We start from the raw sequence: 22,564 nt of genomic DNA, 5'->3' as shown, positions 1-22,564 counted from the left end.
CATGGACCGACTCTTCGATAGTAATCGCTTGGCTTTGTGGAGAACCTAATAGATGGAAACCGTTTGTAGCCAACCGCGTCGTAGAAATCGTCGAGAACCTGAACAACAAACACTGGTACCATGTGCAATCTAAAGATAATCCTGCAGATATCGCTTCAAGAGGGATGAAGCTGACCACACTTAAGAACTGCAATCTGTGGTGGAACGGCCCGAGCTGGTTATCTGAAAAAGAAATAAATATTAGTACACAAGAAGATTTCACAACAGATGAAGAAATAAAAGTACAGAAAATTCAAACTTACCTGAATATTGAAGACCTGGAAAAACAAGAAAAGGCATTGACTACACAATTTGGAGATTTTGATAACCTAACTGAACTACTTAAAAGTATTGTCTATTGCCTCAGATTCATAAAGTACAAGACATATCCAGATGATACTGATAAGGATATAACTACAATGGAATTACAAAACGCCATGAATATTTGCATAAAAAAGGTACAGCAAGAAGAGTATCAAGAAGAAATAGAACGCTTGACATCAAATAAACAAGTAAAAAGAAAGAGCTCCCTAAGATCCCTAGCCCCATACGTAGATGATAACAAATTCCTCAGGGTGGGCGGTCGCCTCAGATATGCAAATATAGATGAAGACAGAAAGCATCCAATCATTCTGGGAAACAAGAACTCTTTAGTGCCACTTATAATTGCTGATGCACATACAAGAACGCTTCATGGCACTTTGGCTGAAATGCTATGCTACTTACGTTCTAAGTACTGGATATTACGAGCAAAGTCCTTAGTCAAAAGACACATACAGAAATGCCTTACTTGTGCAAAACAAAATGCTACGTCGAAACCGCAATTCATGGGAGATTTACCGGAGACGAGAGTCACTCCTTCGAGACCATTCATACACAGTGGAGTAGACTTTGCAGGGCCATACCAGATATTGACGTCCAAAGGCCGAGGAGGAAAAACTGTGAAGGCGTACATAGCTATTTTCATCTGCATGGCCGTCAAAGCAATTCATATTGAACTGGTTGGAGACCTTACCTCAGAAGCTTTCATAGCAGCATTCAAACGCTTTGTCGCTAGAAGAGGAAAATGTACTCACCTGTGTAGCGACCAGGGTAGAAACTTCGTAGGCGCTAACAAAGAACTTGTAGAAGCCTGGAATGAAGCTAAATTGAAATTTACCGGACCAATAGTAGAGACACTTGCTATCGAAGGCACACAGTGGCACTTCATTCCAGCTTACAGCCCTAACTTTGGTGGCCTTTGGGAAGCCGGCATCAAATCCGTAAAATACCATCTAAAGAGAGTTCTGACAACAAATTTGACGTTCGAAGAGATGACGACCGTACTTTCCGAGACCGAGGCTTGCCTGAATTCCCGGCCCCTATGTCCTATCGATAACTCAGACCCTGAAAACGCTGAAATACTCACCCCAGGACATTTCTTAATAGGTGAAGCCCCTATCGTTGTTCCAGCAGCAGATTATAAAGAATGTAAAATACATACCTTGTCACGCTGGCAGCTCACGCAGAAACTGTTGGCAGATTTTTGGCGTCGATGGCAAGATGAGTACCTATCCAGACTGCAACAAAGACCTAAATGGCTGAAAAAAGAAAAAGAGTTTAAAATAGGGGACATAGTACTTATCAAAACAGATAACTTACCTCCAGGAAAATGGTCACTGGGCCGCATCATGGACAAACATCCTGCTGAAGACGGTTTTACTAGAGTGTACAGTGTTAAATCTGGTAGTGCTGTAGTGAAACGATCTATATCAAAATTATGTGCGTTGCCCGTTGATACTGAAACTTTGTAATGTCAATTTGATTGAAGTTAAATTGTACTATTGTGAAGTTATGAAAAGGACGTAAGTGTCCTTTTGGTGGGCGGTATGTTGTGTTAAATTTGAACCTTATGCATGCCTGTTTAAGTATATTCCCGCCTTCTCTTTCTATTTATATCTGTCCTTTAGTCGCTTAATAAACCCGTACAAGATCACACGTCTTTCTCATTTATTTAAATACAAAAACCCAAAATAGATAAAGTGAACCTTATTACAACAAACAGGCCTATTATTGTATTGTGATTGTATCTCTTGAATGCTTTAGAAATGTGTACCGTAAAACGGGGTGAGTAGGTCTCGCGGGGAGAGGCGGGTTATGAATGGGGAGAGAAGGTTTGAGAGGGGGGTGAGGAGGGATTTTAAGGCTACTGCTACAAAAATAATGTATTCCAATTTAAAATGGAGCTATAGTAATACGCATAATAAAAAAAAAATTGATCCAACAATCTTCCAAAATCACCTTTGTATGAAAACCATTACCGTAGTTCCATTTCATAACTTTGACGATAAAGAGGAAAACCCACCTCACCCCGTAGTGCCTCGTATTTGGGGTGAGAGCCAAATACGAGGCACTACGGGGTGAGGTGGGTTTTCCTCTTTATCGTCAAAGTTATGAAATGGAACTACCCAAAATAAAATAAAAACTAAAATACAAACGTCCGGAACACTTATTATATACACCATTCAGTTTTCATATGTAAAAATAAAATGTTATCGAGGTTTGAATTTCAGTTTTGACCCTACTCACCCCATTTTACGGTAATAGGTACTGACAATGACAATGTTTTATTGAAGGAAGCTGAAAGGTACAACATATGTATGTAAGTAATATATTACTCCGTGAATTTTAGATTCTCATTGAAAACACATTATATTGATATGATTTAGTGCCTATTTTATCATAATGTTATGATTATGATAAAATATAATTATAATTTATTGATAATATAAAATTGCGTTTATCGGGGATATTGTGAATATTTATATTATTTTAGGTAAAAATGCCGCATAGATGCTGACGTGATACAGCAGATTAATAATATTTTCACCACACCAGCTCGGAAAGGCTTAAGTAAAGCAAAGTTGCACTTTGCTATCAGTAATTCACATGTGAGGCAATGTAATCAAATTAAAATTTTGAGTTGTTTTCCTATGTTTGCTGGTAGAATTGACTTTTAAATGATAATTTTGTATGATAAATATTTAATAACATTCATTTGAATTTGATTTGGTTTGATTTTGTTTGATATTTTACATTTAATAGGTATTTGCTTCGGTGTTTGTGTGGTGAAAAATTTTGTGTTTCACTCGGGGGCAAATTTTGTTTAACCCTCGTGCTTTGAAACCCTCGCAACGCTCAAGCTTTCATTTTTCGACGACAGATCAATATCATTATTCTTTATGATTGAAAGTCTTTTGTTAAAAAAAAAATTAAATCGAAAATATTACTTTGCTAATCCGCGAAAAGATCTTTTCGCGGATTAGCAAAGTAATATTTTCGTTTTAATTAATATGGATTTCCGCAAAGTAACGCCTGATTCTATTCACTATTTGAAATCTCTTGTATGGTTCTTTCTTCTGTATAGTTGAATTATCGAGAAGATGGAATTGCATTTGTAGTGGTTGTATGCTGATAGTACAAGAAATTAGAAAATTCAAATATAGAATGCCTGTAAACAAACAATACTACTACATATGCAATTCCACGCTCTCGATGATTCAACTATAATAGGCTAGATGACAAATTTTCATTTATGGTATCAATCCATCAGGTTTGTTTTTAGGATCAAATGTCTATATGGGACCCATTGCATTAAAGCAATACAAAAGTCAGAAATGATACTCAAACTCCGACAGTCGTACTTCACTCGCAAAACGCTCTTAACAAAAAACTTTTTACAAAAAAAAGCAAACCGACTTCAAAAAGGATGAAATAAAATATTATCCTTTTTGAAGTCTATGCGTTACCAACTGATATGTTTGAAGTCGGTGCCAAGCCAATTTTTAAGCATACCATGACTTTGGTGCAATTCGATAAGGATTTACCTACGTTGGATTGCCTTACACGACGACAATGAACGTACTTTCTGTAGGTACAGTCGACGTTAAAAATATGTTTACACTTTTCGCCTTATTACAAAGGAGTAAGGTGCAAAAGTGTAAACATATCATTGACGTCGACTGGACCTAAGAACACACCTCAGAACACACGATCAAACCTTCTTGGCGCAGTCTGTACCATGTTTGTCGGCACATTAGTGTAAATATAAATGCATTTTTTTGCCGTCGTATTTTTTAAAGAGCATTTCTTACTAATGCTCGAACAGTCTATAGCACGCAAGTGTGGGATTGGGACTGAGTTATTTCCCGTCCCTTATCCAGAGGACTACATTTGAAAATATAAAAAAATTCAAGGAATTTACCTTCTTGCCAAATTTCACCTAAGGCGGTTCAGTTATTTAGCCATGAAAAGGCGACAAAGAGGCAGACATATTTCTTTACACATTTATAATAGTTATTGTTACTACTTGTCTTGGCACCGACTTCAAACATATCAGTTGGTAACGCATAGACTTCAAAAAGGATAATATTTTATTTCATCCTTTTTGAAGTCGGTTTGCTTTTTTTTGTAAAAAGTTTTTATTTTTCCATTTTTAGTTTTAACGCATTGTTAAGAGCGCGACGCATGAATGAAAAACAAGATCATGTTTAACACTAAATTCGTGTAAGTACCTATTACTTTAGTAAATAGAAATCAGGAATTTTCTCGAGTCCGTCTGGGAAATTATAATTCCTGTCAACTAAATCCATCCGCCCGCCCCGCCACTGACCCAATCCCTCAGCCCCCCGATCACTCAACCTCACAGCACATCAACCCCTGATCCAGGAATCCCTCGATCCTGAACTAGCAACCCTTCAACCGCCATTCCCCGACCCCTTAATCCCTGACCCCTTAACTCCTAACCCCCGATCAGTAGCCTTACCAGCTTACCACGAGTTTGACATTGATATATTCGCTAGCATGTGTGTAACTTACTTCCTATGCATCTCGCTTGTACTAACCTTAATGTGAGCGAGATGCATAAAAAGTTACATTTAGATGCATAAGACGTTAGCGAATATGTCAATGTCAAACTCGTGGTAAGGCTACAGTTGCAGTACATCAAATTGGTGGTTTTCGGAAGCAAATGCTCGAGTTACTTTAGAAAACCCCGAAATTACTTAACACGTGCCTTTAAAAATTGAGGAGTTCCCTCAATTCCTCATGGATTCCATCATCAGACCAGAACCAAAAATAATACGGAAACACCTTGGAGGTAACTTCTTCCAAACAAAAAAAGAATTACTCAAATCGGATCGCAGGTGCCGGAGTAATCGCTTAACATACTTACATTTAAAGAAATCATCATCATTATCATCAAAATAATCATCATCATCAGGTCTACTTCATCAAATTGGTGGTTTTCGGGAGAAAATGCTCGAGTTGCTTAAGAAAACGCCCAAAACACCATGCATGTGCCTTTTAAAATTGAGGAGTTCCCTCAATTCCTCATGGATCCCATCATCAGAACAGAACCAAATTAAAATGGGACCAACTCGGAGGTAGCTCCTTTCAAACAAAAAAAGAATTACTCAAATCGGACTACGGATGTCGGAGTAATCGGTGAACGTACATAGAAAAAAAAAAAAAAAAAGATAGCCACAACCGAATACAGAACCTCCTCCTTCTATGAAATTGAAGTCGGTTAAAAACGATAAGTGACCGTGACGTCAAGGTCACTGAGAGTCTATCTTGAAGTATGGACAAAATAAGAAAATTGCGTTTTTGTCTTTTTGTCGGTGATATATTGCGTTTATGTATATTTTTTTTTTTTTTTTTTATTATTTATTCAGAAACAAACAGTCATACATGGATTATGAACATATTTTAAAGACAATAAGAATAGACCTATAGTTTCATAACAGGAAAACATATAAATAGGTCCGTGGCTATTAACTATATAAGAGAAAGACTTAATTTGTATTATTGCAATTACTATATACTAGAAATTTGTAAATCTATGATTTGATACTTTGTCAAAAATACATTTTAAGTGCGTTAAGCAAGTTATAAATTTAGTTAAATTCAATATTTAAATGCATTCTTAAGTTGTGTTAGTGTACAGTGAAAGAAGTCTACATCATTAAGTTTAAGGTTTTCATTAAATAGTTTACATGCGCGTTTAATGAATACGTTTCTACCGTAGCCAGTCCTGCAGAATGGTATAGAAAATAAGTTTCTTTTACGACAACGGCGCTCTCGTCTTCGCGGAACTCTAAAACAGATTTTATGTAAAAGAATAGGGGCATCTAATTGTGAACGGAAAATTTTGAAGAGCAAAACGGAATCATTAGCATCACGACGGTCACTAAGAGTTTGTATATTTAGACGTTTACAAGTATCAGTATAGTCAGCGGTATAGGTTAGTCCAGTCCTGAAGGCCAGTGATTTAATAAATCTTTTCTGGAGTCGCTCAATTCTGTCAATGTGTACTTTGTAAAAAGGTTTCCATACTGAGCTACAAAATTCAAGGTGACTTCGAACAAAACTATTGTAAAGAATTTTATATGTTAGGCGGCTTTTAAATGGTTTGCCAACACGCATAATGAATCCTAACTGTTTGTATGATTTTGCTAGCATTTTGTCAATGTGTGGGATAAAAGTGAGTTTGCTATCCATAATCACACCGAGATCTCTGATTTCGGTTACTCTGTTTAAGGTTTTACCGGATAGAGTGTAGGAATAATTAATTACATTTTTCTTTTTTGAGAAAGTGATGACATTGCATTTATCTAAGTTAAGAAACAGGTTATTTATTTCACAGTAGCTAACTAAGTTGTTTAAATCATCTTGCAATTTTTCGCAATCGCTAATATTTTTAACTATCCTAAAAATCTTTGTGTCATCTGCGTAAAGTAATACTTTAGAGTTCTGGATGTGATTAGTCATGTCATTCACATAAAGAGTAAAAAGCAAAGGACCTAAGTGAGAGCCCTGAGGCACTCCAGAACTGACAGACATCCATTGAGATTGATAGCCCAACAAGACAACCGCCTGACTCCTGTTTTCAACGTAGGATTTGATCCAGCGAAAGAGGTCGCCATGTATACCAAGCCTCCAAAGCTTAGACAATAGCGTATAGTGACAAATTTTGTCGAATGCCTTGGAAAAATCAGTATAAATAGCGTCCACACTATAACCATCATCCATCCATATAGTTGCCATACAATATTTTTTTGGATAAAATGTAAGGAATCGAATGGTATCCTTACTTATTTCCTTTTTGGAAGTTAAAAATAAACTTATATTTTGAAACTTTCTGGTCCTGTATTTTTGTATTATTTTCATATATTATTTTAATATCCACATTATTGTGATAAATTGCTCATTTGCTATCTATTTTACTAGATTTTGTTATAAAATTCAACATGTGTCATCATCCCTACTCGTCTAGTTTCTTTGTTTGTCTATATGTACGTTAACCGTTATTCGATTGTGATTGTGTCTATTAAAAAATCTTTGAACAACAAGATAGTTATCTGACCACTATACTAAGAAATCCTTAAACTATCAAGATATTTACCCGACTACTATACGACTTTCAGGTCACGTAGAAGCCGAGCCGCTGATGAACCACGCGGACGAGCACGACGGCCGCTACATCGAGGACTACCTCTGGAACGGACAGAAGCCCGGTGTGCAGAGGTCAGTCCGCAGTTGGTTTTAAATACGAAGGCGAAAATACTCCCATGATTAGTTCAACATCAGCTAATCTGGAAAATAGGTCGTTAGAGTAGGCGGCGCGCTGGGAGCCTAGCCAAGTGACAATCGTGTAAAGAAAACGCCAAACGAAACTTAAATAATGTATGGCAATAATGAAGTGATATTCCGTCGCATTTTAATTTGTCGATTAGGGTTTGTTGATAATCAATTGTCATCAGTCCCTGATATTTGTGACAAGTTACCTGATGTTGAATCTAATAGAAAAAATATAATTACAGTCTGGGTAACTATTAATAAAAGAATCTGGTTTAATGTGGTTGAAAATCATGTAACATGAAAATCAAATAAACAAAGCGCTGGGTTTAATTAATATTGAAGGACTGTTTTACGTAATCATTATGATTATTCATTTTTATGGTAATATTTAAATATATCCACACCTAATTACATTTGAAACTAAAAGTAATCAGGTACATATGTGATTTTCAATAGTAAAAAGCTATAAAATAATTAATATGACTAATTATTAATAGTCTAACCAGAATGCACTGTTAACTTGTTATATTTTATATGACTGTTATATGACCCCTTTAGTTACTTTAATAATTCGTATTTATGACTAACAACCCGTCACCTGCGCCGCCCAATTGTCTACTCCATTAAAAAATCACGAAAATGGCATCAAGTTACCGTCGCAACATTTTCCTTGTTATTAAATATAGTTTTATTTATTTATTCGTGTTACTTTGTGCCATTTTTTATTTGCACATAATGAAGTAGACAATCACCTTGGAACTAAAAACTTCTGTTCTGTCACAAATTTCTTGACCTGTAGCTTCAGCTTAATACTATTTTTATAATATATGCTTTCATTATATTCCATCTGTCATACATTTAGATTGTTTCTTGTATATTTTCATTCGTTAGTCTTGTGACTTATTAGATATTAGTTTTATTCATAGCAATATGAATAACTATTTTATTCATTTTCTGTGATGCGCATGCTAAATTTACTTCAAAATTTTATTGAGTATTTATAATTTACAAGAAACAATTTATTTTATATCTTACCCACGTATCTTCATCAGTATTATGTCATTTATATCAAACCATCAAACAAGCTTTGCTTTGCTAAAGCAGCTTATTTGCAACCACATTGAACACATTTGAAGTCACAACTGGGTCAATACTTACCCCAGAATCAAAATTAATCAAAATTTAACACAAAATTCTATTAACACTTAAACCACAACACACTTATAACGCAAACATTATAAATGTATTTATTTTATATTAAAAACCCGTTTATATCCGGACATATTCATGTATTATATTTATTCAAAACAGTTAAATCTATTTCCTAACCAAGTCATGTACATAAAATCTTTTCTTTTATAAAAGTAATATTTTAAATTCCCAAATTTTTTCAGGTGAAGAAAATAAAGAGAATAATCACTACCGTAGCTTTCAATTCTATATGTCTAGCTTTGTGTACTGATTTACTAACCCGAGCGTGCGGGGAGCCTTTAATACGATTACATCGCTACCATTTAGTGCTATAGTTGTCGTATAATAGCTATATAGTGCGCTAATAGTGCGTTGTTAGTGCTTAGTGTACAGTGCTACTGTGACAAGCGCTATAAAGATCGTATAAGAGGCTCCCCGCGCCGCCTGTTCTGCCCTATCTCCTTCTCTCAATATGCTACTGGGTACCGCAGAACAAGTCTAAATTTCGTTTTTGATATTTGCTTACAACTCTCGACACGGTGGCGGTTTTAGGCCGTTTAGTACTAACACTAGTCCGGAATGACTGCTAATAGTTACATTTTTTATCAATATCGTTGTGTCTTGCACTTTTGTCGATGTGAACGTTCATCAAAATTTTTGTTAGATTATTGTATGTCGATGTATCACCTAACAACACCTTAACACGTACGTAGCGTCGGTCACGGGCCCGGCGGGCGGCCGGCGCTCCCTCTAGACTCTTCTAGGACTGGCATCCTAACCTCACCATGCGAGCTTAGCAATTATTTGAAGCATGTCTCCTTACTAACCTGGCTCGGCGCGAGCTCTTTCTTTTGCCGCATCATCATCGTAAATTCAATCCAGGCGTCTAAGACATGAAATGGAATTTTGCAGAAAATCGACGTTCCGTAGTGCGCTATCGGCCTTCATATCCAACGGGGAGGATCGTTCCAAAGATAATAGGAAACGTTACAAAAGCGAGTACAAAAAGAAATTTAGACCGTTCTCTCAGTACGTGTACGAGGCGTCTAAAGGGACGTTTACGAAATGCAGGGGGAAAGGGAAGGTTGACGAGGCCAGCGAGAGGATGTTGAGGGAGCCCGAGGTGGCGAAGGGGGCGGGGGCGGGGGGTGGTGCGGGGCCCCCCGCGGCCGCCGAGGACAGCGCCACCACGCTGCGCGCCGCCGGCCTGCAGCCGCTCGGCCTGGCGCAGGGCGACTCCTGGTACCGCGAGGTGCTGGACCTCCGCAAGCGCGCCGGCGAGTACAAGGTCCGCGACTCTCCAGGGGATGTTCACTTCATCGTTCACAATGCCAGGCGAGGCGAAGCACTCAACACGTACGCGAAGAATCCTCTGAGAGAATACAAAGATAAATAACACAACTCCCATTGCATCATAAGGGAACTGTTTGGAACTAATTCGTAATCCAACTGCCAACGGCATTTTTAACCATGAAATGAACACCCTGCACCTATAGAATAGCAGCCTAAAAACAATCTAAAATAACGTAAACGCAAAATTGAAAATATTTAAATAAAACTACGGTTACAATCATACCATTGAGACATCACGCAGTAGTCGTTCATGCTTGTAATGTTGCCATTATTCGACAGTACCGCGGATGGGGGACCGAGCTGGCTCCAGAACACATCACACAGCTATACAATAAGCAAATCGAGCTCTGGTACCAGGTTTCCCGCCGGTCCTCCCTATCGGCCCTATCACTCGCTTCCACCAATCACAAGTAAGTGATGCACTGAATGAAAACGGAGGACCATAAGTAAAAGTCGGATAAGAGTTGTATAGAGGTCAAATAGATTGTATAATGTCGTGAAGAGTTAAGAGGTTATATACAAAGATTGAAGTAGTGAGTTCTAAGCAAATGTAAACAATTGGATTTCTATCTATATTGAGAGTGAAGTATATGTCTATACTATATTATATGCTATATTGTTGCTTCTGGTCCTTCGAACCGGATACGCTTATATTTTTAAGTTTGCAATAAGGCTGATATAAAGCATAAGGATGGCTTATTGCAATGAGCCGATTCACATGCCATGTAGCTTAGTTTATCATCAGCCTTAGGTCTTGTAACCTTATAGCACCTTTATAAACAACTTATATGACCATTATCGAAAGAGCAATGAAGTAGGTTGACATAAGCATGGCAAAAAAATCAAGAAGTTAAATTATGTACCTATTTTTTATGATCATGGAATTTGTATAACAGTTGAGTATACTATACTCAATTAACATAACTGATTTAAAAAGACGAAAGTGTAGAAGTATAAACGAATGCGTGTACACTTAAATTCTCATGTTATTCTAACAGGTAGGCATCAGATGGGAAACATGTAAAAATATACCCATTTTCAGATTTTGATCTCAGTCAGCAACTCAAATCGGCGTTCGAATCTCTGCGACGAACTCTTAGATCCCATTTTCTCTCCAGGGCTTTGCCACGAGACGAGAAAGACGGCAAGGACTCAAAGAACCACTCGCCAAAGAAGTACCGCTCGTTCCGCTCAGCTCCGCACCAGTCCATCCACGCCAAGTTGCAGGAGACGAAGGCGCAGGAGCGCTCGCCTCATAAGACCTCGCCGCAGAAACAGAGGAAAAAGATGCAGGGGCACAGCTTCGATGAGGGGGCTGCCCAGGATGGTAAGAACTACTTGCATTTTGCTGGTTTAGCGATTCGGCCGAGGAAATCATGATAATTGTGTCTTCCTATACTTAAGTAAGATAGATAGGTACATTATTTCAAATATTTCACAATTTTTATACGTAAATGAAGATAATGAGTATTTTTTACAATTTAATCAGCACAAAAGCTGTACACGAGCTTTAACATCCATTGTATCTGTACAATGCAAGCATCGCACATTTCTCGCGTCAGCATTAAATACAATGACTTTATAATAATTGCTGTATTTGCGATTACGCCAAACGTTGGTTGGTCCTAAATTGGTTCTGATGTTACAAACCCTTTGGGTTCATGCTGATTGAGAACAAAATTTCCAGGGGAAAGATAAGGTAGGTATTATATCCAGTCAGTGAAACCACTTAAACTTAGGCACGCGCACTGAACGTCGTACTACGTATTGTACAAGTACAGTTCGCTAATTTCGCTTATCAGTTTGCATACCTACGGACTACGGACAGTAGACAGTTTCGTTCGCAATGACTTCGTCAAATCTGAACGCACCACTCCTCACATTCCAGGGCCGGCTGCGGGCGAGCCGCGCGAGTTCCGCTCGCCGCGCCGGCGCCCGCGCTCGGCCGACCCCGCGCCGGCGCCCGCGCCCGCGCCCGCGCATGCGCACGCCGCGCCGGCGCGCCCCGGCGCCGTCACCAACGGACACGACGCGCCGCGCCCGGTCAAGCCTACTGGTAAAAATGCTTGCTCATCCTTAGAAGCGTATAAAAGTCCCCGATCCTGACCCTTCCTATTGTAGCCAGCTGCACTTTCTGCTGAGAGAGACAGTGGTATCTGTGTATTCTCCGTCGCTCTACTTATAACGACCCCTACAGGCTTACACACATATACAATATCCGTAGGATGTCGATCACATACGACGGCCTAGCCGAGGTGACAATCGCTATCGCTTCGACAACGAAACGCTTTGTCTCTCTATCACTCTTCCATATTAGTGCGATAGTGACAGTTGCGTTTCGATCGATACGGAGCGTAAGCGATTGGCATGTTGGCTACGCGGCCTGTACCGTCTTTGCCATAAGGGCACACGGGGCCCGTGTCCAGGGCCCCCATCCTCAGGGGGCCCCGAAGGACAGACAGTATAACAGCATATTTGATTACCCATAATAATTCTAATTAGCTTTCTTTACTTTCCAAAAGGGCCCCAAATTCTTACGTGCTCATGGGCCCCAGCATAGTTTGAGAGGCCCTGCATACGACTTTTAAGAGCTTGCAAGGTGAATGCAGCCGGACTGATAGTCCTGAAGTCCGCCCGATTACTTAAGTTCAAGTTTATTGACAGTTGATAACCGCATAGTCTTAAACAAATTAAAGATAATGTGTCGCGGCCTGAACCTACTCCTAACAAAATCTCAGCCACGTGTTTGAACTTCTAACTACATACTTACCTATAATTTCTCAACTGAAATAAATCCTAATTATTTTGTGTTGATTACTGCATCTGTCTCTGATGATCAATTGCCTCTCTGATAATCAGAAACAGGAGTATCCCTGTGATACGTCTAAATACTATTACCTCTATCCATTAAATATAACTTTAAATACGTCATACTTTTAGAAGTTTATCAATTTATCTAACATTACTTGTCTATTTATCATAGAGAATGACTTGAAACTTCTTCAGTGTATAGAAAAATAACAAATGTTGTGCTCCTGCCTGATGCTTGTACCCTATCCTATGTGGTCTTTATAATGAGAATATAGCTCTACTTAAATTAACCATTTAAAATCCATTGGGTCTGTATAGGCTCACTACGGGGGCGCCGCGGCAGTATCTTGCCCGCGAGATTACCCGTTCCTCTCTAATAATTAATACAGTTAGAAATAAAACCGGGCAAGTGCGAGTCGGACTCGCGCACGAAGGGTTCCGTACCATAATGCAAAAACAGCAAAAAAAAAAAACGGTCACCCATCCAAGTACTGACCTCGCCCGACGTTGCTTAACTTCGGTCAAAAATCACGTTTGTTGTATGGGAGCTCCACTTAAATCTTTATTTTATTCTGTTTTTAGTATTTGTTGTTATAGCGGCAATAGAAATACATCATCTGTGAAAATTTCAACTGTCTAGCTATCATGGTTCGTGAGATACAGCCTGGTGACAGACGGACGGACGGACAGACGGACGGACGGACTGACAGCGAAGTCTTAATAATAGGGTCCCGTTTTACCCTTTGGGTACGGAACCCTAAAAAGATGGGTAGTCTATTTAGTTCGCGATGTACTGTTGCGGCGCTCCTGCGCTGAGCTCATTGGTCACTAAAAGTTTTACAGTAATGAACAGGAAAAAATAACATACGTCGATTATTTTTTCAATAGGTAATTTTTCCAGTTTGTCGTGGTAGAACTTTTTGCGACTGCCAGACCCTATGTACCTTCCAACCACCCCCCTAATCCATGAAATTATTTATAATTAAGCTAGTAGCTATGATCTTCCACATCTCATAAATAGAACCTAGAGCGAATTCTCATTATGCAAAAACATGTTCAGTAGAAATTTCTTCTGTAGGTTTGCCGTTGAGTAGAGGGGCTAGTAGTAGAGTTAGGTCTTCGAGGGGCGGACGGTCGCCGTCGGCGCCGGCTAAGCCGGTCAATGGGGTCACAGTGGGGGTCAATGGGGTCAATGGGGCCACAGGAACGCCGGGCCGGGGCCGCCGCAGTCGGAGCATTTCGAAAGTGGGCATAAAATTGGGTGCGTACCAACCTGTGACTGTTGCGTCGACGCTCTCTTGTGTGGATCCGGCTTTTGTACTGTTTTATTTTTTGTTTTGTCTGTCGTGAAGGACTTGGGCCCGTTAAATGATCGGTTTTCTGCGACAGACTTAGTTCGTGAAATTGGTGTTTCAATGGCTGTTATCACTTTTCAAAACATACACCTGCTTTCTATATTCTGCTGCGAGATCCTCGGCGAGTGTGCCGGGAAAAAATATTATAGAAACAAACTAGGACATGAACTTTTAATATTCTGTATTACTTTAAATATTTTTTATGCTTCTGAATTATTCTACTTACTTGATTAAGTTTAAGTTTGTTCCTCATCAAAATTGACAAAATAATGTCATCTATTGAAACACCAGCATTTTGCCATGAGTTTGGAATGTATACTGATGAATACGGAGGCGTGTATTTATTTTAAAGTTCTACTTTCAGGCAGTAGTCCATTTCTGAAGTCACGCAATCGTATTCCATGCCTTGTTCTCTGATTTGAAGCTTTAGCATGATTGTTGCTTGTTGTTGCTTGGTTTCAAAATTGTCGAGATATCAAGTCTGCGTCAACGCAACGTCGGTCACAGCACCGATTGGGAATGGCTTCACTCCGTGTGACAGATTCTTATTTAACGTGAGCTCTACTAAGTGATTATGGAAATTGAACCTTACCAAAGCAGTTGTTGTATACGGACTTATACAAACTTTATAAAAAATTCAAAGCTAAGGCGTAATATGAGTTTATATTATCGTTATGGTGATATTAGGCTGATTACAGCCTTATAAGACCCTTATACCGCTATTATACAGCTTTTATAAGTTCTTTTACAACTTATGTATTACGAAGTTTAACTTTGCCTGTAACTAAAGTGCTAATATTTCATTACCGTTTGGCGACAAGTAAACTTCATAATTGAAACTAATACATAAGGTACAAATTCCCTGAATGAAAGTTGAGCAAGCGTTATATAAGAGTCGTAATATTTGTACCTACGTCCGTGTGTCACACCCCGAGCACCGTCACCATAGATTTATATTTGGGGGAAACGTTAACTGTAAATAATTTAAAAGGGTATAAGAATATAGATGCAGATGTCTAGAGATATAAAGATAATTTCAGGTTAAATAATGTAATTAAAAATCTTTCAAACTTTTGGGCATTTTGTCCGAGTCATTTTATTAATAATGATTATGGTACCAGCAAAACAACTTGCAGTTTCAGTCAATATTACATTTGTGGCTGGCTAATATAATAACCAGACACATCTGGTTCTGGTATAACGATTTATTTAATTCACAAATGTTTAAAATAAACGAATGGTATTTTTTTTTGCATGCAACGTATTTTGTTTATTAGGTAGGTACCTACTTAAATAAATCAGGATGACCAATCCATATGCATTTAGGGGCACATACAGAAGTGTGTACTAAGAATTGCACCATTTTAAGTAAATATATATATCATCCTGATTTATCAATAGGTACAGAGTGACATAAGTGTTAGAGTTAGAAACCTGCAATTAAACCGTTCACTTTTCAATCTGTTTCTTTAGGACATGTTTTTAAAACGTTGTTTTATTTGTTTTATTCTTCATGTATTTGAAAACCTACAATGATAAAATATGAAATATCACCCATTATTGCCATTAGATCACATAGACTACCTGATCTTATCTGCAATTACTTATTATATAAATATCACATATTCAAGTAGGCATGACTACTTGTTGAAATCCTTTAAATTCACCTAACGTCAACACAATCCCTTAAAACTACACAACAAATACCATCACAAATAATCCTTTAGCTCCCTACTAAGTTGTATAAGAGCCGTATAAGCGCTGTATAACCGACATTACCGCCGACTCTTCCAGACGACGACATTCCCGCGCACCGCAGCGCGTCCGTCGCCAAGGATCACTTCTTCGACGACTCACCCGTGGTCAAGTCCCCGCCGGAGCCCACCCGGGTGAAGTCTCCCGAGCAGATGAACATGCGGTCGCCGGATCCGGTCAACTGGACCGTACCCCTCGACACCGGGAAGACATTTACGGTCACTCAGAACGTGAAGAGCGGTGAGTTAGGCCTTCTAAGGGTGCTAGGTGGCAAGTGTAGTTAGACGTGGAACTGATTTTACGACCGTTATAATTATAACCGTTATGAAGATAGAATAAGCGTGTACAGTCTGCAGGGATAACTGACCCCGCAGCATTTGTTCGCAGGGCGGGGGGTCAACTATATCTGCAGCTGATTGTACATTTTGACTGTTTTAAAGTAAAACATGAGAATCTTAATTTCGAATATTGCGCTTGGTCTTTTGAGACTGTTATACGATTTGTGTAACTAAGAATGAATACGTAAAAAAAGTTTCACATACTTCGATAAGTTCTGTACAAAAGAGTATCTTTTTCTGAATTAATCTTAGTGACGGTTTTTCAGGATGTAGATGATAATTTGTTAATAAGTAGACGATATAAGTTGTATATACCTACATATTTTTAAGCCTGAAGTTTTTTCATTTCATACAAACTTACTATTGTTACCTATAAGACGAATACAAACGCCATTCTTTTAGCTACAATACAATAAATGTAACATTTTTTTGTTTCTATCTAAATCTTTTTTTTTACAAGTAAATAGGTACTTAAGTAGACCTTAGATTTTTAATAGAATCTTATTTTTATTTACGAAGAAGATACTCTTTACAGGTAGGTAAAATAAATTAGTTTAAAATAAAACCTTTAGCCCATAATGTAGGTAAAATAAGTAATTCAATAGACAAGAATAAACCAGAGACAACCATGCCATTACACATTCATATCATTAGTTTTTAAATATATTTTTTTAAATTCTTTACCACGTTTTGTCTCATTTACTTACTCGAATCTTTGATTCGTGAAAGAGAGAGATGTTTCCTTACCAATTTTTTTTTATATATTGATAAATGGATCTTTATGACGGTCCATCGTTTGAAAAACTTAGTACTAATAAAACTAAAATCTAAAATAGCCAGAACATTTTTTCTATTAAGAAGATTTTTTTATTGAAATATGCCAGGTAAAACTATCATTCATTGTATGATGTGTGATTAGTAAAATAGAGAAACACTAGTATAACGGTAGAGCTTGCCACACACACCCGTTTGACTCAAGACACACGATCATTCGTATTTAGATTAGAACACAAAACTCATTAAACAGCGTCATCCATTTCGAATGACATCACATTGTTTAATTTCAGATCATCTTATTGAGCATTTGATTTATTTTATCTTATGTCCACAAAACAATCTAAGCATATACCTAACCTGTCTCGTCCCACGTCCTAACTAGTAGGTACCTACTATACTGGGTCAAGCAGATCTTATCAGTAGAAAAAGGCGGCAAATTTGAAAAATGTAGGCGCGAAAGGATATCGTCCCATAGAAAATTTTAATTTCGCGCCTTTTTCTACTGACAAGATTTGCTTGACCATCTATAGTTACCTACCTCCAATCATAAAGGGTATAGCAGGGTAGCCTTTGAAAAATTGCCCCTAGCGTTTTTGGGTCGAAACTATAATCAAACGATGCCTTTTGAAGAGGTAATACCCTGCACAAAGTTTCATCCCTCTGTTACCCCCTGGGGGTAAAAAAAAACCCGATTAACCCCAAAACTGTTTTATTAATTTTTTCCTAAACTATGAAAGTGACGAATTTCAAATTTTGTACAAATATTAATGAGACTAAATGCTATATATTAAAAAAATATGACCCACCTAACCTTTTTAAATTCTTGTAAAAAAAAAAATAATCATCCTGTATAACAAGTTCGACTCTTGGTACACACACCATTTTTTTTCAAATATGAACCAATTTATATTGTACATCATACAAAATTTTCATCGTCCTAGCCCAGAAGGAACATTGCGAAATCAATATGAATTGGCTCTTTGGTCCCTACTATTCATTTAACTCCTACTAAGAGCCTAATATAGGGTGGTTCAGTTCAAAAAACATTGTTTTTTTCCGACGGGGCACCCCCTTATTTTTATTACACTTATACCTAATGCTGATAAAATACACCAATTTTCGTAACTTTATCTCAACTACAAAAAAATTGAAATTTTGCATGTTAGTATGAAACCCGAAAAAAAAGTATTTTTATTCAGAATTTTATTTAAGTATCTGTTTTCACACTATTTGCACATGTGATTTATAAGTTTTGAAGAAGAAAAACAGTGTTATTTCTATTTTTTGTGAATTTGTCAAAAGTAAGATTTATTGAATTTCGCCTAAAAAAATCGTAAAAAATAGAAATAAAAATGTTTCTTTACTTAATAACTTTTAAATAACACTTTCAAATAATGTGAAAACTACTAGTAACATAAAAATCAAATAATAATAAATTATATTTTGGATTTCATACAACTTTGTAAAATACAAAGTGTTTGAACACCCCCTTGTAGTTGAGATAAGATTACAAAACTTGGCATATTTTGTCAACATAATAAGTGTAACAAAATGAGGGGGTGCTGCTTCTTCTAGCTAGAGTTTGGTTTTTTTCTATACTAACGTTTTCTATAATGAGTAGTGCCTACTAAATAGTACATTCATTTTAATTTCGCAATATTCCTTCTGGGCTACGTCGATGAAAATTTTGTATGATGTACAATATAAATTGGTTCATATTTGAAAAAAAAATGGTGTGTGTACCAAGAGTCGAACTTGTTATACAGAGGGATTAATTTTTTTTTTTTTTACAAAATTTAAATGGTTATGAGGGTCATATTTTTTTAATATATGGCTTTTAGTCTCATCAATATTTGTACAAAATTTTAAATTCGTCACTTTCATAGTTTAGGAAAAAATAAATAAAACAGTTTTGGGGTTAATCGGGTTTTTTTTTCACTCCCAGGGGGTAACAGAGGGATGAAACTTTGTGCAGGGTATTACCTCTTCAAAGGGCATCGTTTGATTATAGTTTCGACCCAAAAACGCTGGGGGCAATTTTTCAAAGGCTACCCTGCTACCCATTTTGTACAAATATTAAATCATTATGAAATGGAACAGTTTTCATTTGTAATACCTTTGATACGAGTTTGATACATTCAAAAATATTGCATTGTGGGCCGCTACAGGTCAAAAATAATATGCAAAAACTAAACGCAACCATTTTGGCATTTGTCACAGAGCATAGCGCGAAAATTCGACCATAGACACATTGCGCAAATTAAAAAAATCAAACGCCATTTTGTTTTGCGGACATAGAACGTAACTTTACTCACGTTTCACGTCACCGGCCATACAACTCGCTCACCACATTTCAGATGAGACCGTAAAGCGCCCTAGCTCAGAGTTTAAGGGCGCGTCGGTGGCAGAAGACGGACCCAAGCCCCAAGGTACGCCGACCACCGCCATCGCCTAGTCATCGCCACACAGTGTGACAGACCATGCGACAGTGAACTCTCAGACAAAGTCACGAGATCACTGCCACATAAGCACCACACACGATCGACACCAGAAAACTATAATCTGTTTTATATAATTATATTTATTCGATAGTTCATGATTAAATTGTGTTAATCCAATAATTGAAATGCTTTTATTCATTTATCCGTGCTCTGCTGAGGCGTCGAACACGTATGTATCCACTTGTCCGTGTGTGTGTCTGTTTCGATGTTTGCGTGCACTTCACTTGTTTGGCACTTTAACGATTCATCGTTGGCTCTCAGATGCTCAATTAGCAATCGTATACCTGTGATCCTTAAAAAAAACTGACATTCTGGTTGAGTATGTTTGTTCCAAATGAATGTCGTGCTCATATTTTTTTATTTAGAAGAAAACATTTGTTTTTTTTACAGTCATCCAATAGAATTGCAGGATCTGGCAAACGTTCTATTCTCAAGTTATCTAGGACGGTAAAAAATAGAGTGCTTGTCATTTATTTGATCACAGATATACGCCTTGACAATCAAATTGAACATCTGACGTCAGTTCACTTTGCATGCCGCCTGCCCTGGCTATTGAATTGAGTCAATTCAGCATCATTCGTGTTCAACAATATTCATTAAATACTTTTTCAGTCAACTGAGTCATATCAATAATTTGTTTTTAGTCAACATACTTAGTATAAGTTAAGTCGTTAGGCTACTGACTTGATTTAATAGTTATTTGGTAGTCATAGGTATCGGAAAGATGCTAGTTTGAAAGGATAAACAATAATAAGATATACTACTGATTATTTAATTTTCTAGATGCTAATGACTTGGCTCATATTTATTCCAAAAATATTGTTATAATATCTACACTTTGTTGAACATTTGTGATAAAATATGTTCAGATTCTGCTATTAATTAAATTGGCGTCTTTTTGATTACATCTTTACCTACATTCAGAAATGAATTAGTCATAACCATTGACTTTAAAAATTACATGAAAGGCTAATAAGGGCTTCCATAAGACTGGGTCCGTCTCTTTCCAAGTAAAACGGTAGAAATATGTTATTGTACATTTTTTGAAGCTAATTTCATCTCATAAGCCTAATAGTACCATTATAGAAATTAGCTTGCATGTCTGTTACTACGAAATTACTAAAAATTACTATTCTTGATATAGTTTCTGATTCTGGTTCTCCCTTTGAGAGACGCATGTTGTATAGAGTTCTTTCTTGACTTACAACGAATTATCTTCTTAGATTATTCTGAGTATTTATAAAATTAACATAGGTATATTTAATATTATAATAATTTAATATATTATCTATATCAGTAGGCACATAAGTACTGTGCTACATAATGTACTTATGATGTGGAGAAGTAAGTATTTAAGTAGAAACACCAAATATAGGTAGAACATCAATGTTGACTCAAAGAATTGCTAAGTTGTTATATAATAAAAATAGATGTTGTTCGATATATTTGTGTATGTGCTTTATATGGGAAGTTTCAAATCAGATATTGATGACATTGATGTACCTCTACCTCTATATTTTATATAAGTACGTAAACTATCAACGATCTAATCTAAAGTTCCAAATATATAGATTCAAAATTAGTAAAGGCAGCTTGTTTTATAACTTAAATAAAATATTCTCATTTGAAACTTCCTCTTCTAGCTTCCTCTACACTTAACTAAATATCGCATCAAATATTTTCAGAAATCGCTCCAATCCACCACCAGCAGATGTCGCCCATTCGCTCGCTGAAGAAGAGCGACTCACCGAATAGCCTCAGCAAGCGCACCGACAAAACCCCCACCACCCCCGTCAGCCTCACCCCCATCGACGAAACTAAAGCCCTCGATATGAACAAACTGAATGGAGTCAACGGGGTCAACGGAGTCAACGGGGTTAATAGCAATCAACTGACACCCGAAACTCCCGTTCAGGACTTTAAAGAAGTCGTCAAGAAGTCGACTGAAGCGACTCAAGTCGCTCCGGGAGTGGTCGACACCACTGTAGTGAACGACGGGCCGACGGATGGACTGACCGCCGCCGAGGTGCTAGACAGGGCCCGCACGAGATTCGACAAGTTCTGGGGAAAGAAAGAGGAAGACAACGTGTAGATGATCATGAGTTGTTCGAGTTCAATATTGGATTTGGAAGGGTATTTTAACTTTGACGGCTTTGAAGACCAGTTCTGGTTGGTCGAGTCATTTTATTGGGCTGATTAGTAATGCAACAGTACCTTATGCTTCCCTGTGATTTGTATATTACAAGATATTCTCGGCAAGGCTAAGGGCCAAACTGATCAACGTCACGCAGCAGAGATCTATGAAACTTCACATACAGTGAAGTTTTGTGAACGCTTTAACGGTGACAGATGGTGGCCTTTGGTGCAATCGATTCTAAGAATTGTGTAAGGTCTGATTTTCAGCTTATTCAAGGTCTAAGTAAATCGGGTCTGAACGGACCTAACTGGAAAAGAAAGTCTTGAATATCCGAGAATATTTACTGGATTGTTTTGTAATGTAGATTAAAATCTAAGCTCAATATTAAAGCCACGACATGCAATATTGAACATTGGACAGAAATGTAGGAAAAAATAATTAAAATGCAGTATTTAAAAACTGTTAAGATTAAGATAATGCTTCGCTTTATAACGACGACTGTAATACGTATGTATTTTTAATATTTATTTAAATATTTAATGTTATGATGGATCACAGTCTATTTAATAGGAGTGTGGTGGCTTGTGATAGTAGCGTTGAATATTGAGTAACGTTGAATTAAGTATGATTTATTGTCTAAAATATTGAAAGCGTGATAGGATATTTCACGTGAAGCCACTTCGCACT

At 37.4% G+C, this 22,564-nt stretch overlaps 1 protein-coding gene across 3 annotated transcripts in view; it reads left to right on the top strand.

The window, feature by feature from the left end:
* Positions 1–22,019, top strand: part of LOC134801580 (uncharacterized) — a 42,058-nt gene extending 20,039 nt beyond the window's left edge. For all 3 annotated transcript variants that reach the window (XM_063774194.1, XM_063774196.1, XM_063774195.1), the window contains exons 5-13: positions 7,506–7,605; positions 9,763–10,138; positions 10,483–10,613; positions 11,322–11,530; positions 12,092–12,259; positions 14,093–14,275; positions 16,164–16,364; positions 19,597–19,668; positions 21,426–22,019. In XM_063774194.1, the coding sequence (XP_063630264.1) occupies positions 7,506–7,605; positions 9,763–10,138; positions 10,483–10,613; positions 11,322–11,530; positions 12,092–12,259; positions 14,093–14,275; positions 16,164–16,364; positions 19,597–19,668; positions 21,426–21,832 (1,847 nt within the window). In that variant the 3' untranslated portion in view covers positions 21,833–22,019. The remainder of the gene's footprint in view (positions 1–7,505; positions 7,606–9,762; positions 10,139–10,482; positions 10,614–11,321; positions 11,531–12,091; positions 12,260–14,092; positions 14,276–16,163; positions 16,365–19,596; positions 19,669–21,425) is intronic.
* Positions 22,020–22,564: the final 545 nt, after the last annotated feature.

Source organism: Cydia splendana, chromosome 22 (assembly GCF_910591565.1).
Source record: "Cydia splendana chromosome 22, ilCydSple1.2, whole genome shotgun sequence".
Lineage (NCBI taxonomy): Eukaryota > Metazoa > Arthropoda > Insecta > Lepidoptera > Tortricidae > Cydia > Cydia splendana.
The sequence above is the reverse complement of the archived record's forward strand: the minus strand, read 5'-3'. Positions and strand labels throughout refer to the sequence as shown.